The 19,455-nt window shown below is 42.6% G+C and overlaps 1 protein-coding gene across 4 annotated transcripts in view; it reads right to left on the reverse strand.

Annotated features, from left to right (window-relative positions):
* The window catches only part of LOC139370278 (myosin-11-like), a 39,457-nt gene extending 25,289 nt beyond the window's left edge, over positions 1–14,168 (reverse strand). For 2 of the 4 annotated variants that reach the window (XM_071109663.1, XM_071109664.1), the window contains exons 1-4: positions 13,905–14,009; positions 8,495–8,934; positions 7,829–7,985; positions 178–205 (exon numbers count right to left, since the gene is read on the reverse strand). In XM_071109663.1, the coding sequence (XP_070965764.1) occupies positions 178–205; positions 7,829–7,985; positions 8,495–8,839 (530 nt within the window). In that variant the 5' untranslated portion in view covers positions 8,840–8,934; positions 13,905–14,009. Of the gene's footprint in view, positions 1–177; positions 206–7,828; positions 7,986–8,494; positions 8,935–13,904 lie in introns of all 4 variants that reach the window. The other 2 variants (XM_071109665.1, XM_071109662.1) reach the window with 2 other exon arrangements.
* Between the last annotated feature and the right edge of the window lie 5,287 nt (positions 14,169–19,455).

Genomic DNA, 19,455 nt, shown 5'->3' on the forward strand with positions numbered 1-19,455 from the left:
CATAACTGTTACTGTTCCATCTTCAACATCCCCCTCCTCAACCCCCCCATCCAACCATGTGACGTCTAGGAAAAATGTGGGGAGAAAAAACAACAAGGTGTATTTTAGGATCAAACGTACTGTATAGTGAAGTGTAGTGGATAGTGTAAAGTGTCAAATGTTTATTTTTTTACTCACGTGCAAAGAATGGACTGGTCCTCACGATCTGCAGAAAAAATACAAATCCTGATGTCAGGATAGAGTTGCTCATACATGCACATATGCAGTATGAAGACGGGCATCTGACATCAGTACACCATATAGTAAGACAATTGGATTGGTTAATCAAGACGACGTGTTTTTCTGGTCCTGGTAAGAGCGTGGCGCGTGCAACGCCAAGGTTGTGGGTTCAAATTCCCACTAGAGCCACAAATTCAAAAACATACTCACTGCACTTTAAGTTGCTTTAGCATGATATATCTATTCATCATTTCTAAACTTGTGTAAATCATATACAGTATTGGTATGTTAATCTGCTACCTGTTCATTTGGACAGTATTTCATTTTTATAACTCTTCCTGTATTTCAGTAGTGGTGCTCCTGAGTAATAACTTCTGAGCGATGATGACGTTCTGTTGTTTCCTGTCTCGATGTACAGTGCAGTCCTCAGATCACACACTATCATATGAAACATACACTTTATTACTCCAGAGAAATCAACCAAGCGTTCACATCTTTGTACAGCCATATGCGTTGAACCTTTGCACAAACAGGGCTCAAGTGAGAAATTGGTAGGGCTTTCCCAAGCCTAAAACATGAAAACAAAACAATAAAAAATAAAAAAAATGCTTTGATTTTGAAAAATAAATGTGTCCACCTGATGTGTTAAGCAATACAATGACTATCAATTCCTGATATGTGATCCCAAAAAAAATAGACTACGTCACAAATCCTAGGAAAATACTAAAGGTCCATGTAGGGGTATAACGAAACAGTATCCCCCTTTAAAAACGCTAGACAGGGTGTATGTGCTTGTGTGTGTCTGGAGTCTGGGGAATGCTGTTAAGGAGAGAAAGACCATTTGGATCTTATTAGTTAAATTATCAAGTTAAACTATTTGGAGCCCAGTGCAATCTAAACATGACCTATGTGAAACAGCGGGAGGGGGGATTGGAGGGAGAGAAAGCAGAAGGAGAGCGAGAAAGAAAGAGAGCAGCAGAGAGGGTTAGTTAATCCCCCTGTGCATTATCCTTATCTGCTAATAGAAAGCCCATGGCTCGTATGTTGTGTCATTTAGCGTAACTCCTCAAAGATTGAAATCTCTCCTTACTGGCCATCATTCCCATCCCTGGTCCTACTGGGCATGTGCTATGCTAGGCTACACTAGTCAGGCTAGCCTGTGTGGCTTTGCTCAGGTTGGAAAGAACTGAGCGCTAGGATGCTGTTCCTCATTTTGGACGTGACTTGGCAGTGGGTTAGGTTCCATTCCACACACAGCAAAATGCTGTCGGTTCCCCTTTCTTCCTAATTAAGGCACAGAGGGGAGAGAGGGAGAGGAGGGGAATCCAGGGTTGTGCAGCATTTCCAAACACGCTCAAAACAGATTCAAACACTGACACCAAATGTAACTCTGAGCCAGGGAGTAGAACCTCAAGGGGGAACGGGAGGCATTGGGAGAAGGGGAAATGCCAAACAGTAGGGGCCAATCTGAAATGGCACCCTATTTCCTACTGCAAAGCGAGATGAATAAAATACAGACAGAGACACACACAGAGAGAGAGACACACACAGAGACAGAGAGAGAGAATCTCCCAAATTACAATTGGTTTAAAGGGAAAATTCCAAGGTCACGCTAGTCTCATCCCAATCACGAGTTCACCAGAGAGAAAGCCAAAACCTGTCATCAAATCACCGTCAAACAGAACATTTCATATAAGAGATGTATATAAATTCCCGTTATGACAATGGCATTGGAAAAAAAAAAAATCGTCATCCTAATCATCCTCACCAGCTGAAACTTTTTACACAAAACCCAAATCGCATGAGAACTTCCCATCTCTCTTCCCTTCAAACTTCAAAGAGCAGGCAGGGCAAATTTCTAAGCCTTTGTGAAGGAATGTAAGTCTTCCCAGGAGAGATGAGAGCCAAGATTTCACAGAATTGTCAGAGACTCTGATTGTAGATAACCCTGTTAATAGTCTTAGTCTATACTTTCTTAAGTGTCTTATCTAAGACTTTTATCTGTTGTTATGTAGCAGACAGGCAAGGCTGTGGCTGGTCAAAAGTACCGCACTACATACAGTGCATTCGGAATGGATTAAATCGTTTTTCCCCCTCATCACACAATACCCCATAATGACAAAGCAAAAACTGCTTTGTATGCATTTTTGCAGACTCTTTACTCAGTAGCTTGTTGAAGCACCTTTGGCAGAGATTACAGCCTCGAGTTTTCTTGGGTATGATGCTACAAGCTTAGCACACCTGTATTTGGTGAGTCTCTCCCATTCCTATGCAGATCCTCTCAAGCTCTGTCAGGTTGGATGGGGAGCGTCGCTGCACAGCTATTTTCAAGTCTCTCCAGAGATGTTCGATCGGGTTCAAGTCCGGGCTCTGGCTGGGCCACTCAAGGACATTCAGGAGATTTGTCCCAGTCACTCTTGCATTGTCCTGGCTGTGTACTTAAGGTCGTTGTCCTGTTGGAAGGTGAACCTTCGCCCTAGTCTGAGGCCCTGAGCAGGTTTTCATCAAGGATCTCTCTGTACTTTGGTTCATCTTTCCTCGATCCTGATTAGTCTCCCTGTCCCTGCCACTTGGCATTCAGGCCAAAGAGTTCAATCTTGGTAGAATCTTGTTTCTCATGGTCCGAGAGTCCTTTAGGTGCCTTTTGGCAAACTCCAAGCGGGCTGTCATGTGCCTTTTACTAAGGAGTGGCTTCCAACTGGACAATCTACCATAAAGGCCAGATTGGTGAAGTGCTGCAGAGATGGTTGTCCTTCTGGAAGGTTATCCGATCTCCACAGAGAAACTCCGGAGCTCTGTCAGAGTGACCATCGGATTCTTGGTCACCTCCCTGACAAAGGCCTTTCTCCCCCATAGCTCAGTTTGGCCAGGCGGCCAGCTCTAGGAAGAGTCTTGGTGGTTCCAAACTTCTTCCCATTCCAGCTCTATAGACAATTCTTACAAACTCATGGCTTTTTTTTTTGCTCTGACACCCACTGTCAACTGTGGGACTTTATATAGAGAGATGTGCCTTTCCAAATCATGTCCAATTAATATAAATTTACCACAGGTGGAGTCCAATCAATTTGTAGAAACAGCTCAAGGATGATCAATGGAAACAGGATGCACCTGAGCTCAATAACGAGTCTCATAGCAAAGGGTCTGAATACGTATGTAAATAAGGTATTTCTGTATTTAAATGTTATATACATTTGCAAAAAAATCTAAACCTGTTTTTGCTTTGTCAGTATGGGGTATTGTGTGTAGATTGCTGAGGATTTGTTATTTATGTAATCCATTTTAGAATAAGGCTGTAATGTAACAATTTGGAAAAAGTCAAGGGGTCTGAATACTTTCCGAATGCACTGTAGAAAATAGGGTGCCATATCAGACACTGCCAGGGTTGTTGATAGTCTTGCTCCTCTTAAATGTACATGTAGACCCATGGAGAGATTGCCACGGCGACACCCCCCTAAAGGGTTTGTTTGGACCGTACCATTAGTCATCTCCTCTATTCTGTCGTGGGAAATCCTATCAGTCTGTTAACAATAAAAATTCCCAACACTCCAATCTAAACATAGCGACAGAGTAGACAGCGAGCTATTGACCGTCCATCGCCATAATGTTTACTCACGACCCTAGATGCACACACACCATAGCTGTAGATGTACACACTGACATTTCCTGTGTGTACATGCAATTAAGCTGGTAGATTCCTACACATACAGCATATCAACAGAAAGTATGAGTCATCCACTACACCAGGGATGGGCAGCTTTTGTTGGCCCGCTGATAAAAAATAAATACAAAATAATCTACTATTCTAACTCCCAACTTACTGTTGGGAGTTAGAATAGTAGAACACACAAGGTGCAATTTCAAAATGTTGTTGTGCATCTGCATTTTTTGTTCTTGTTATGTCAGTCAGCCCATGTCAGCAACATTTTTGGGGGTGTTGTCTAAACTTGTAGTTATCATGGTAGAATTACCGACCGGAGGGCCCCTATTGATTGTTAGTCACTCAGTCAGATATCATATTAAAAAAACAACTCTCTCCACGCTATGACAAATTGAGTAGAATTGCAGAAAATTTGCAACATTTTGCTTAGGGCCCCCTCAAATATTATTGTTCTCAGATTTTTATTTATCAATTTTAGGTGTATTAAAATGTGTTTGTTTTTTTGAAAACGCTATACACTGAACAGCTGCTCTTTCCATGACAGACTGATCAGGTGAATCCAAGGTGTTCCTAATATTTGGTATACTCAGTGTATTTTCATTGTCTAGCTGGAATGGCATGTTCATTTCCTGTATATTTGACTGTGATATGTGGTCACCCAAGATGAATGAACTAAGTTGTTCTGGATAAGAGCATCTGCTAAATGACGAATGTAAATGTTTTACATACTCATTACTGTATTGATTCATTTTTAGATATTGATGTCACAAATGTATCATTTGTACAGTTTTTTTAATAAAAAAAAAGTAGTTAGTTACATTTGTCTGTAAAACCTAGCAGTACTACTTATTTCTCTGAGACTGAGGCAGATATATATAGTTTTGCAAAAAACATGATCGTCTCTCCGAAATGAAACCATCAAGTGATAGATTTCAAACAAATACATGTCTGTCATTGAACAACCCCATGCCATGATTAGACAGTGAAAAATAACTATTTCATAAGTTCTTTAAACAATAAAAGCTCATTTTCCAACATTTCTGAAAATGGTTATATAGTGTTTTGGAAAGAAACTTTTCATATAAGCACACCTACACATCTAGCAGCTTAAAAGATCTTTACAGCTAGACACATTCTAAAATGCTGTTTAAAATTACTCCACATTTCTCAAAACAGATCAAATCGAGTAACAATCATAGACCAACGTAGATCAAACTTAGTAAAGAAATTTAAAAATTGCTGGTAAAAACATTGATTAACTATTTGTTATTCTGCTCCAAAGTAGGTATAAAGTGTCAGTGGCACAATTCATAAATGTATCCAATGAGGGCTTAACATTCTTGTTGTGGTTTTGTTTAACCTCAACCTGCCTTGTTTCCTGTTCACCTGACAGATGCCCCTAGGAGCTGCGTACACACACACACACAAATGTGTTAATTCTGACTAAGCTGGAATGTCAAATGCTATCTGACAAGAACCCACAGAACTGCAGGCAGCTTCTAGGGGGATCTGTTGTGTGTGTGTGTGTGTGTGTGTGTGTAAATTCAAAGATAATGCACACACACAAGCACAGTATCCTGCACGCACACACACACAGGCTTAACCTGTGACTTACGAGTGTAAGAAAGTCCATCTAAGACCTAAATCCAAATTATATGAACATGGAGTTTCAAGTTTATGAAGTTGGAGTGACTGATAAAAAGAGAGGATAATCAAGTCAGTGTGTTTGCTCTCCTCTTTGTGATGTATGACTAGAAATGTATCCAGTACTTACACCGACTTCAACATAATAGGGAACTTGAGCTCGAGTAGGAGTGAGGTCATTGTGTTTCTGCTTGGCCAGCATCACAGGGCTTATTCTAACTTCTCTCATCATGCTGCAGCACTTTGAACAATGGAGAGGGTTGGTTCTTACATCATTTACAATGTGCTTTCAAGGTCATGTTCTGGGAGGACCCCATTGGTCAAAAAAAGGGTCCAAATGAGGTCTAAAGGAGAGATGGTGTTGTTTTTCCCCAAAGAGGTGACTATCTGCTGTTTGACTGCAATGTTAGGTTCACTAATACTCTTTTTAGACTATCGTGCCAACCTGAACCATACGGTGCTGACTCAGATACATTTGTGTCACATTCTTTTCACAACTACCGTAGATGAGTAAGCAGGCCAGTGCGATACGTTTGCCTCAGCTTGGCTCAGTGGTGTAAAACTGGTGAAGAGTAACCATGCTGAAGTAGTGACTTGGTAAGGAACGTGGTATGCCAACAAACTTAGCAGAAGAACAGCCTCTTTGTGTGGTTATTGATTTGTTTGAGTGAGTCAGATCTAAGTTTTGTTGATGCACGATAAGCAACACTGGTGACTGGCTGTAAAAAATACAGTCGTAGAAGTGTGATATAACCGCAAAGCCCTTGTGAGAACATGTTGTATAGTGTCACTTATCGCCGCATAATTGACATGTACTGTCACAAAAGTGATGATCATTTAAATAAACTGTTAACATTTACTTACAGCTAAAACGTCAATTGTAGAATTTAAAACATAAAAAAAAGGGTCTGATATCTACAATCTGATTAGAATTTACAATAAATTATACAAGTGCTTGAATCAAAGAGGTAAATACAGAAATGTTTGTCTCTGGGAACTTTTGGGCCAAAATAAGTCTTAATATTTAATACTTAATATTTAATACTTAATATTTCTGTCCATTTAAATGGACAGAAATATTGTCAGAAGTTAGCAACTTAAACTTCCATAGCTTATCTTTAATCCTAAAGCAACAGACAGAAAAGGCTAAATGGAGAGCATATTTTATTGAAGATTCCAACAGGAAGTGTCTTCCGACTTCCCGTCCTCCATCTCTCTAAAGCCAGATGTCAGTAAGCTCCTCTGAAAATCCCCCAGAATTCTTATAAAATCCTTGGGGTCAACTAGGTCCCGCATGACCCCTGACCTCTGGCATCACATAACAAAGCCTTGTGGGAAACGCTGAGTTGTCCACATCACGATTTTAGCCTCTTGTCCTCTCTCAGTCTTAGCACTGTAGGGGCTAGCCAAGAGCCCTTCACTGGCATTTACTGTAAGCAGAGTTAGCCCATCGTCACCTCGTGTCCAGATTTCTCTTTGAATGAGCTACTAAAAGGCTTTTTCTGCTTCTGTTCATTAACTTTCATTGGAGTAAGCTGTTTTCACATTGTTTTTAATGCAGTTTCACAGCACACGTACTTCAGGAAGAGAGGTTTTTGACCATTGAGGGCATTGATAGAGCATGCAAGGCTATAGTATATTTAAGCAATAAGGCACCTCGGGTGTTTGTGGTATATGGCCCATGTGCATTATAAACTGGTTGGGTCGAGCCCTGAATGCTGATTGGCTCACAGCCGTATACCACTGGTATAACAAAACATGTATTTTAAGTGCTCTAATTATGTTGGTAACCAGTTTATAATAGCAATAAGGCACCTCAGGGTTTGTGATATATTGGCCATTTATCACCACTCCTTGGGCCTTATTGCTGAATTATATCTCTGCAGTATTCTGCACTGCAGTTTGGCTGCTGCTGAGTTGATAAAATATTGTACCTTTTGAAGAGTATTGAAGCTATCGTTGAGTTATTGAAAATGTTGTTTTGTTCATTTGTTGACCTAAAGACAGCTGACACAAGATTGTTGCAATCACTGTTTTGTAGCAGCTGATATTATACAAACCACTTTTAATCCTCCCAAGATAGTAGCTAGCTAGATAGGAAGATTAGGTGTGGTGAGATACCATGGCCCTCAAGCAGGGTTGGGATCTGATCAAACGTCATTCATTTCAATTCAGCAGGTAAACTGACATTCCAAACATTTCATTTCAGTCAATTGATGGACTGAATTGAAGCGACGCCAACCCTGCCTTCCCAGACAAAGAAGCTACAGTATCAGGAAGAGGTGTAACTATGAACGATGAATCTACCTTGCATCATGTTTCTGTAGGCATTGTCAGTGATGGAGTAGATGTGAGGGGGAACTTCGTGGCGTTTCTTCCCTTTGTACATCTCAATGATTTTCTCAGAGTAGATGGGCAGCATCTTGTATGGGTTCACCACTACACAGAACAGGCCAGAGTATGTCTACAGAGAGAAAACAAGGATGAGCAGGGTTATTATTAAGCAATAAGGCACCTCTGGGGTTTGTGGTATATGGTCAATATACCACGGCTGTCAGCCAATCAGCATTCAGGGCTCGAACCACCCTGTTGATTATTGATAAGCCAACATGGTTATTCTACACTTGGCTGTGTTTGAAATTACCCTTGACTGTCATGTGTATCACAGTCCTTTTTGCTGGTAGCAAGGACCTATTTCTCAGATTGTGAAGACTGTGTATTATTGTGAGTATTTATGGGTCTGTGTGCTTCTACGACCATATATTCTCATGTAGATGGGCCTATCCCACTTGCCACACACTGGTTGAATCAACGTTGTCTCCACGTCATTTCAAGGAAATTAAGTTTGAACCAAAGTGGAATGGACGTTGAATTGACCTCTGTCCCAGTGGGACAGAATTCATTTACCTCAGGTTGTGTAGAGTGTGTACTGTACAAGTGTGTATCTGTGTGAAAGTAGAGAGTCCAACTCACATAGATGAGCCCGGAGAAGTACCTCTCCCGGATGTTGTGCAGCACCGACGCCTCGTTCAGGCAGGTGAGCTCGGCCATGTCCTCCACCTTACTGAACTTGGGAGGGTTCATCTTCTGGATATCGTCCTTGTTCACCGTCACCTTCTTCCCGTTGTCGGCCAGCTCTACCAGACACTCGTCCCCGTGCTCCTCCTTGACGCTCGCCGCCTCGAAGCCATTCTTCTCTGAGGGGATCCACACCAGCTTCTTGGCTGACCAGTCGGCCTGGGCCATGGGACTGTTGATGAAGTCCTTGTCCAGGAAGAGGAACTTCTCGTCCTCAGTCATCTGTTTTTTATTAGCCATCTTGGTGGTCGGTGGAGGATCTTGGATCTTCTAAGACCTTCTGTCTTTGGGGGGGGGGGGGGGGGCAGCGGGAGATGGGGATAGAGATAGGGGGGCTGGTGGGAGAAAGAGAGAAGAAATATTCAAATGTTAAAAGACTGGGTTGGATTGTTTTATGTGTTTATGGTTTGGCTAGTCATTGACTCAGAGAAGGGGGTTATGGGTCTGGGTCGTGCACAGCAACCACAAGGTCAGGGGTCAGTGGTATAAATTGCTTCTCCATAAATTGCATGATTCTTTCTGTAAATACGTTCTCACACAGAAAACTCTGTTTTCAGTCCAGCACTTCAAAAACATACTCAAGGGGTTATTAACTAAATGGTGTACGAGTCAGACACTACATATACACTCTCCTACCACTGCCAGCCATATGTCCACAGAAGGCATGGACACTCAAAGGGTTAACATTTTTTTCATCCATCCAGAAACTCCCAGAATACAGTAATTCTCACAGACCCACCCTCTTCGGGCTTAGCCTCCTACACGCTCAAACACGGGCCACAAGGGAGACTACAACCATTACAGTGCCTAGTTTAGATATGAAGATAGACTCTGGGAAACGAGTTCTAAGTAACTGTACCATATGCGATAAGGACTTACATCGATCTTCTCATCTCGTGTACTGTAAGTACGATACACTTTTACAAGTGAGGGGTTTACCCATACCCTAATCAGAATAAAAATGCTCCAACAACAATAAAGTCCATTTTTCTTCTTTCCCTCTCTCTCCTGTGCAACACCGTCCGCTACATTGCAGTCCCATGCTGTAATGCCCATATATGGCCTGCTTCTCTGGAGCAGGCCTTTCGATGGACCTAAACAGCCAGGCAAGTTCAACTCCCAAACAAAGCCCTTATAGGGAAGAGTATGTCTACAGCTGGTCCACACAATTTGGAGTTTACGCCAAAATGATAACACAGACAGAGAGGGAGAGCTTGTTTGGGGGGGGGGGGTTCATGGTTCATGCTTCACATGGTCCCGCTGCTGTGCTGTTCTCCTCTGTGGCTGTGTAGTGTTGTGTGGTGGTGGGAGGGAGGGAGGGATGCTAGCTAGCTAGCTGCTGGGCTCTGAGTCATACCTGTAGGAAGTGGAGCCACAGCAGGTGCACAGTTCTATGGCAAACTCGGTGCTAGTATTTTATCATTCAGTGCTGTTATGAATGCATTACAGGAATCTTGGTAACAACTTGCTGTGATTAACACCCTAATAGAAACACCAACGGGTCAGTGGAGGCTGCTGAGGGGAGGACGGCTCATAATAATAGCCAGAATGAAATCAATGGAATGGTATCAAACATGTGATTTCCATGTGGTTGACACCATTGCATGGACTCCATTCCGGGCATTACTATGAGCCGTCCTCCCCTCAGCAGCCTCCACTGTAATGGATCCAGTTCAATAGTACTACAGTATCTAAAGGATTCTGACACACTATCTTTTAAATTACAATCAGACTATGCAGACATAAGACATAACTAATGATACATGTTGACCTTTGTGCTGGTAAATCAAACTACTCTTGCTTGATAAGATTCAGACTATAATCCATTGCACTACATCATGGAGTCCCTGCACCAATCATTCCTATCCAGCCCAGTCACAGTTACAGACTGGCATGCTCTTTCTAGGACTAGAAATGGGAACAAGTCACAAGTCCTCCTGGGAAAAATTGTCACTGCGTCCCCTGGGACCAGCCAGAGCCAAACTACCCACAAAAGCATAAATATCCACTTAGCCAGAGTGAAACACTATTTTTTAGGAAAAAGGACATTGTCCTCTACCCTGTTCCTTATTTGCAATGGTTGCAGAGCACAGCACAGAATAAATTGGGGCCATACTAGTACACAACCCCATGCAGCTCTAACACAGTAGTCCAAGGTTGTGTATGAAGGGGAGACATTACAGCTGATCCAGTATGAACTATTTCCTTTACTGACTGAGGATAAGTGGACTTTTCCTGACACTCCCCTCCAGTACTGTCACTGTAGATGCAGCAAGACAAGTGTGTTCACTCCCTTGAACTTTTCCGCACCTCTCAAACAATTTAGACCTCTCTCTCTACTATTTTTATATCTATCTTTCTCTCTTATCCCTAAAATCCTTAACATTTCAGCACTTTCCTTCCCTTCTTGTCGTGTCAACGCATGGTCAGTGGTTCCTCACCCCCCCCCCCCCCCCCCTCTGTCTCGTTCTTCATCTTGTTGTGTCAACGCGTGTTCACCTTTGTTCTCAGCCAGTGTACACTGACGACAGCTGTCTGAGTAGGGGGCTGACAGGGTGGCAGTTTGCTGATAGGAAGCAGTCCAGCCTGGGTAGAGACTATAAGACCGTACTTGAAGAGCATGATAGGGAGGGAACATGAGGAGGGAGGATGAGGTGGAGGAGGAGAGGAGTCTCAGAGGATTCTGTTTGTCAATACTGCCAGGAAAATGAGGGGCAGGGGAAAACAGGGTAGAGAAGAGAGGAGCGGGAGGAGAGGAGAAAGGGGAGGGTACAGTAAAATTATGGTGAAATTCTCAATAGCAAAGTTGGTCTTTCCAGGAAGCAAAGCCACAAGATAAGGAATCACTTCATGCATCATCAGATACGACAATCAATAAGTTCTTATCTAATCCTGGTATCTAGTACGAGGCAAATGTCCAACTCATCACAGAATTGTATAGAGATTGAGTAGGAACCATTTTAATTAAATAGTGGAACCTCCTGTGGTCTTGCACGTACATCCACTGACCCGCTAAGTTCCAAATAAACCACTGTTTAAATTATTTGTGTATGAATGGACTGGTTGCCCAGGAGACTACTTGACCTTTCTATTTGTAGGGGCTGAATGGTGACCCCTGGGCCTGTGAAAGGCTTTACCCTCTCCCTCATCATTCCATCCCTTCCCTGATTTCTGGCTTCATTGCAAAAACTAATTTCCTAATAGTTACTGTACTGTTACTAAACACTGCATCATCAAGCCTTGACGACTCAAATGGATTGCACTCAGCTATGCCAGGATAAGAGTTAGGCCTAATAAAGGTAATTCTCCCAAACTATCACAGAATCTAACACATTCACTACTCTGGTATATCGGCTGGTATTCTGTGTCAACTAACACTAAGGCCCTGATTTTCCTCGCCTGATGACTCGAACTCTGCTCTATGTTCACTACATACTTCAGTCTGAGACAGCCATCATTGAAGTCATTTGTGGTGATGTCAAAGTGAGGTGTGTTGGACAAAACAAAGTCATCAGCAATAGGATCATTTCTAACCAATCAGAGTATCAAAGTCCATTTTTTAAAATGTCTAAAAGCAGTCGGGTTTCTGAGACCAATCAGAACAGTTAGAACGTGTTTGCGTTCTAGAAATCGTCAGGGAAGTACTCAGATCCAGACTCATTGTGGAGAGGAAACGTAGCATTTGGCCGGAGCAAGGAGTTTGGGTAGCCAGGCAGCTGATTTGTTGCGCTCTGAGTCCTGATGAACTGCAATAGGCCCACATGTAAATACAGACACAGTTATCCTAGTGAGCGAAAACTGGGTGTAATGATACCGGATTCAAATAGATTTGCATGCTGAGGTATGTGATGAATAAACACTCCAATCCAGTACATCCAAATAAAAAATGTAAAAGCCAGGTCCTGTAACATTGAAGAAGAATGAAGCCTATGAACTCACAGTTGCGTTAGGTCATTGAAATGCAATTAAGGTTAATGTTGTAACTACCTGCCCAGAGATAGTCAGAGTACCATGCATTTCAGTCTTGGGTTCTACTGCTATTGTGTCTCACATGTTGCTTACTCCAAACACCCCTCTTCTTATTAGGCAGTTTGGCCGTTCTCCACCTCTAAACGCATCTGCCTTTATTTTCTCCTGATAGACCTTCTGACCATGTTGTTTTCACTTGTGCCTTAGAGCAGTGCTTTATTTCACCAAAAGACTTGGATGAAAGTTGGTTGAAAACATCATTTCGATGATGCTGCAGGCTCTCTGTGGTGGATCGACAAAAGGCCGTCAAAATGAATCTCCAAAGTCAGAGACAAGATGGCTGAGAGGTAACAAAGTCCTCAGACTGAGATAGAAAACCTCATGCTTGCTTTACTCAAACTCCCATGCAGCATAATCATATGATAACCACTTCTCCTGTCAGCAAACTACGAGGTTGTGTTTCAACATCAGGTCAACCTCAGTTACTATGATGACGACCCCAATGTCTTTCTGCTCAGTCACAGACATTTTGGAGAGGATACGACTCTCACAAGTGACAAGTCTACCCTGAGCCACCACACCGCAAAGTTCGGCATCAAGACAGACAGCTTTAAACTACCATATTAGGAGAACAGGAAACACCCTGGTTAGCGTTCAGCCCGTTTCTTCTTTCAGATATACAAAGTCAACTTCCCCTTACTTCCTATAACATGGCACTACTGGTGTAAATAATTCAGTCAAGCTGTTATTCCAAGCTGTTACAGTATAAATAACATGGCTGCTGTATAGATAGCATTACTGGTTAGTGTATAGAAAACTTGGTAAAGAAAGGCATTGTTAGGCAATGTTGTGCAGCACTGATAAAGGGAAGAATTCGCTGATAAAGATGGCCAACATAAAAAGGTCACAGACTCTTTAACCACAGCATCATGCGACTGCATCATACAGATGTCAGCACAGCAGTTACATTGTATCGGCTACCACGGATAGTCATTTCTTCTAGGGTGATTTGACTTGTTCTGCATTTACATTAGAGTCATTCGAAAACAGCTGTCAAAAGCATGCAATTGTAACAGAGATGAACAGTGATAATTGATATCCGATATCTATTTTCTGGTCATTTTGCTCAGTGATAAATGCTGTGTGTGAAACCTAAACACATGAAGGAATTACAATATAGGGTACATGTGATAAACAAAAATGTCAGTTTTAGAGCCACAATCCATGTCGCTAAGCGTGCATAATAAAGGTGCGCGCAAAACAACAAGTGCACTCTCATTCTCTCCAACTTGTATCAAAGTAAAACAATGGCCTTGCAAAAAAATAAATGACTTACAAATTTGATGAATTCGAATCAGCAAGGGGGATTTGGAAAGTTGTGGTTTGGAGCGTCCTGCGGTTGACAGGGTAGCCTACTCCAAAAACGAACAGTCCAAATTACCCTGGTAATTACCTCGCTTTACCATTTAAACCCGGGGGGTGGAGTCGCACGCGCAGACCCTCCCCTCTCTGATCTGACAGCAGAAAATCATCCAATTCTACCGCAGAGCGCGAAAGTACTGTCCAAGACGGTACTTGTTTGAAGACTCTGTGGTACTGTAATGTTCACAGCGTGCTTGACGCTGAAAAGCAGAACGAATTGCAATTTGGCTGCGCGTATTTTAATTTGACGCGGACACACTTTATAGTTATCTGGTATGCATAGTACACTTTAGTATCTCTTCATATTCATTTTCTTTCAGTGAGCATACTGGCAAACGTTATGGGGTGTGTGTACAGTATATATGTATAGCCTACTTGTATGTGCAATTAAATTAATGGTAATTATTTAATATTATACCTTCATAGAAACTGTTGAATATGCGGGTGATGAGTCATCCAAGGACTATATGACCCTCCCATGGACCTACTGTGGGAATATTGCCCGAGGAGCTCAACAACATCTATAGTAAACAGTGGTTATCAGTGTCATTTGTCTGTTTTTAAGGATGATGTTTAGAATTGACACTGTCACTGTCTCTTTCCAAATGGCACACTTCCATCAACACCAAGAGCCCTCGGCACACATCATATCATGCAGAACCTTTGGAAATTACATCAATTTAACTCAAACTTGGCTCCCTTTTTCACTATTTTGAACTCTAAATCATGGGAATCTCAGTATATCCCATGGATACATATACAGTCTGTGTCTCTACAGTCTGTCTGTTCACTTGATGGTACTTAGGCCTGTCAAAATAAATAATATGGGCAATTCATCTCCATTGGCAATTCATCTCCATGACACTTCTGATGATGTTTAATGGCACTTCGTCCCAGAGGTTCTGTGGTCCAGTCCCATTGACATACAGTACTATTGTATATACAAAGGTCCAGTCCCACTCCCATCAAGCCCAGCTGTTACCAGAGGAGAAAATCCGTCTTGATGGACTTTAGAGGAGGGGGAAGAGAGAGAGAGATTCCCCTTGATACACACTACTGGAGGACGAGGGAGGAAGGGGGAGGAAGGGGATGCGTCCCATGTGTTTGTGTGTCCCAATATTGTTACACACATCGCATTCCCCTCTTCTCCCTCTTTCCTGCTCCTCTATCTCTAGTCCAATGGAACGTCCTATATAAGGACACCTCCTGATTGGCTCAATAAATTACCTTGCTTTGTGATGCCATGACTGGGCCTCTCTCCGGTGCCAAACAGCACATCTCCATTGGTATGTGTGCAAAACGACGATGACAGTTCAAGGGACCAAGATGGAGGGGGATGACTAGGGGTTGGAAACCTGCTGGCTCGGTCTCTGGTCAACATCAAGATCAGGGGGGCTGGTGTGTAGTAAGGAAGGAGAAAGGAGAGAGAGAAAGAGAGAGAAATGCAGAGATGCAACGCACTGTGCCATATAAGGACTGTGGGGTCTGGATGGAATCTGGGCAGCTTAAAAGTCTAGTGCAGGTGGCCTGGGCCCCAGTGACTAAATATGGTCCAGCAGCAATGGTATTGTTCAAACAAGAAGGGGTGTTTCTATGGGGATAACTCTGCACTATTTACTTGTAGCATCTCCCTCTGATGACATATCAGTGTCTTTGCTATGAGAGTTTTGGTGATCAGTATTGGTTATTATCAATATACATTCATATGATGTTAATGACATCACCTCGACAGATTAGCATTCAATTTGTGTGTTTAAAGGGATAGTTCACTTTGGTGAAATGTCATCTTATTCCTAGGGTGTTGATTCCATGAAGTTATATTTCATGATGTACTCGCGCTGACTATTTTCAAAGCGCCAGTTCTCCAGCACACACCACAGTTAGTAGTTATTTAGTCTGTATAGACTTTCCGCTCCCTGAGCCCTGCTCATCCCTCCACCTCTCCTCTCACTGCCGCTTTGTTTGTTTCTCGGTTTATTCATTGCCCTTTAATGACAGTGTAACAGACTGTATCTCAGGCAGTAGACATTATGTATGACCCAAGAAAAGTGGGAGGTGCGGGGGGAGAGATGAAGGACGGACGAGGTGGAAAACCCTGACGGGGTAAGTGCAGAAGTCAGGACGAGGCAGCAGTCCAGGCACGGCCTGTAGCCGAGAAAGAAGCTCTTCTGATAGGTCCGAGCCAAGACATACTCCCCTCCTCTGGTTCTCCAAGATGCCTGCCTCATTCAGCCTCAATTCATCTCTGACAGACTGTGTCTGACTGGGGTTATGCGGAGGAGGTGGTGATGAGGGTGGGTGTCCACATTTCTGACTGGGAGAAGGTTACTTACAGTAGAAGAGGAAATGGACACCATTCCAGACAAGGGTATTGTTGTTGTTGATGATCACGCTGTTGATTAGAAGGATGTAGAGAGAGATGAAGGGTTTTGCCATGCACAAGTACAGTACTTGGTGATTACATGGGCATGAACCATAAGTGCCTATCAATATCGCCGGCTTTGTCCCTCACCTCCAAAAACGGCATAAAAAGGTTATGATTTATTGACACGAGTATTAGTTCATAACCAAATTCTCCTTATACAGCACAATCTATGTGGGAGCTGAAAACTATCCAAGACAAATACATATTTTCTGAGTTCTTTAAATAATTTACCATACATACACTTTATGTCCCCAGCGGCCCCCCTGACTACCATTTGTAGCCATAGATGGACAAACAGTTGACACAGCCATATGTTTGTAGATACATTTGTCCCCATAGAAATGTAATTGCGTTCTAATTTAAGCTCAGAACAAACAACGCTGCTCTCTGGTGCAGTGAAGCAGCACTGTACTCAATCGTATTTATACAGATGTTGCACACACTTCCAATGTACAATATAAATGGTGGAACAATGCTACCAATTTTCAGGCAATCGGCCCAGTGAATAACAACAGTCATAGTTCTATTTCCTCTGCATATATAGCTATGTATCTGTCTGAGAAAAGATTTGGACTGCCTGAGCAGAGGTGCAACCTAGGCAGGGCTAGGGAGATCCGCAGATAGAGCTGTAGTTCTAAGAATTAGCTAAAGAGTTCTAGGAATAGTGCATGGCATCACTCCTAGGGATGCCAAAAGCAGGTTGCTTCTGTAAAGCATCTTTGCTGTCACCATTGATACTGTGTCTACAGGAGCAGCAAAAAATAACATCTCCATGAATTAACACTCAGTAAACAAACAGGTACAGGAACACCTGTTCATCTCATAGAATATGGTTAGCCATCATATTCATAACTAGTTTCTCTTTAGATCACTTGCCGATACAATGGCAGGCTATTCAAGTCATGTCTTTGTTACAGTACAGTTCAATACAGCAACCTGTAACACTACAGTACAAGATATCTGACTGGGGAAACATGAGGTAAGGTAAAGAAAGATGTCTGACTCTAGGTATAGACTTGAGTTTCCAGGGCTCAGAGCAATGTCATTCTCAGAGTGAGATAAGAATGTTGTGTTCCCTTTTATGGCGAAAGAGGAAATGAGGATGGGGGAGACGGGTGAGAGAGGGAAGATAGAGGCCCGGCCCACAGCAGCAGCAGGCAGATGTTTGTGTGACCTGCGCTGAGTCTAGGCAACACAGGGACGTCACTAGGGCTCTCCAGCTACAGTTCTGAGCTGCCCCACGGAACACAAGGAAGGAGGGAGGGATGAGAGGAGAGAGGGGGGGGGGGGGGTGAGATAGAGAACAAGAAGAGAGAAAAAGAGAGGGAGCAGGGACCGGGGGGAGGGAAGGAGGAGGACGTTTCTCACTTCATAATCAGTTTAGGTCAGGGATCATCAACTAGATTCAGCTGCTGGCCCATTTTGTCTTGATCGGATGGTCAGGGGGCCGGAACATAATTATACATAATAGACTGCAAATTGACCACAAGGCGCCCAAACATATACAATATTTGACTAAAACATAACCATTTCAAACATTACTTACATTTGTACACGATCACATATACTGAGTATAAAAAACATTAGGAACACCTGCTCTTTCCATGACACAGACTGACCAGGTGAATCCAGGTGAAAGCTATGATCCCTTATTGATGTCACTTAATAAATCCACGTTAAGCAGTGTAGATGAAGGGGAGGAGACAGGTTAAAGAAGGATTTTTAAGCCTGGAGACAATTGAGACATGGATTGTGAATGGACAAGACAAAATATTTATGTGCCTTTGAACGGGGTATGGTAGTCGGTGCCAGGCGCACTGGTTTGTGTCAAGAACTGCAACACTGCTGTGTTTTTCACGCTCAACAGTTTCCGTGTTTTTAAAGAATGGTCCACCACCCAAAGGACATCCAGCCAACTTGACATAACTGTGGGAAGCATTGGAGTCAACATGGGCCAGCATCCCTGTGGAATGCTTTCAACACCTTGTAGAGTCCATGCCCCGATGAATTGAGAATGTTCTGAGGGCAAAAGGGGGCCTGCAATTCAATATTAGGAAGGTGTTCTTAATGTTTGGCATACTCAGTGTATCTCTCTATTATGGGTGGGAATACTTTGGAGCAGTTTTCCAAAATGAAAGTCACTTGGAGCGAATTTGCTGGTGTTTTTACAGTCTTGGGTGGCCAAATAGATTCACTGCCAGTTGAGGAATCCTGGCTTAGGTAAATATAGGGATTAGTAGAAATGTTGTTTTTCATTCAACTGATATGGATAGGTCTCAGAAATAATTTAGTTGAGAGGGAGAAGTGGACGTTTCCCATTTTATAAACGGAAAGATTAGTGAGTATTTCATAAATTGATATGAAGGAGATGGTAAGTTGGGTTGAAAAAAAGTTAATCTCTGTGGTAATTCTACTAATAGACCTTCTGCTTGTGGAAATGTGAAAGCAGATAGGAGATGCATAGTAAAGGGCTATATCTCCTTGGCTTGTCAACAATATATCGATTTCAAGAGATTTAATACTAAAAGGGTGAATCCATGCTGATTCTGGGCTAAAGTGTCTCTGAATCTGCACCCACTACACTGTTATCAGTTGTTTGAAATCTCCATCATAACTTTCCTAACATCAGAGAGGTAGACTATGTAGATAAATCAACAGAAGTCCACAGGGGACATTGTTCCAAGACAACTTCAACCTTTTAGATTTTGGCAGCACTGGGAGAGCATTGCTCAAATCTTTCCTTATACAGCAACAGTATGGTGCTCTGACTGTAAACGTGGAAAAAAAGGGTTCCAAGAGGGTTCTTCGGCTGTTCCCATAGGAGAACCCTTTTTGGTTCCAGGTATAAACGTTTTAGGTTCAAGAGAGCACTTTTTTTTGGTCATCTGTATGTCATCTGGCCTTAGAATTTATAGCAGCCATTTATCAAGTGAGAGAAATCAGCTCTAGACTAGTTAGATTACATGAGACACGTGATAGCAGGCAGGCCTATGTCCCAAACGGAACCCTATTCCCTATAATAGTGATAAAGAATCCCTAT

Source organism: Oncorhynchus clarkii, chromosome 17 (assembly GCF_045791955.1).
Source record: "Oncorhynchus clarkii lewisi isolate Uvic-CL-2024 chromosome 17, UVic_Ocla_1.0, whole genome shotgun sequence".
Lineage (NCBI taxonomy): Eukaryota > Metazoa > Chordata > Actinopteri > Salmoniformes > Salmonidae > Oncorhynchus > Oncorhynchus clarkii.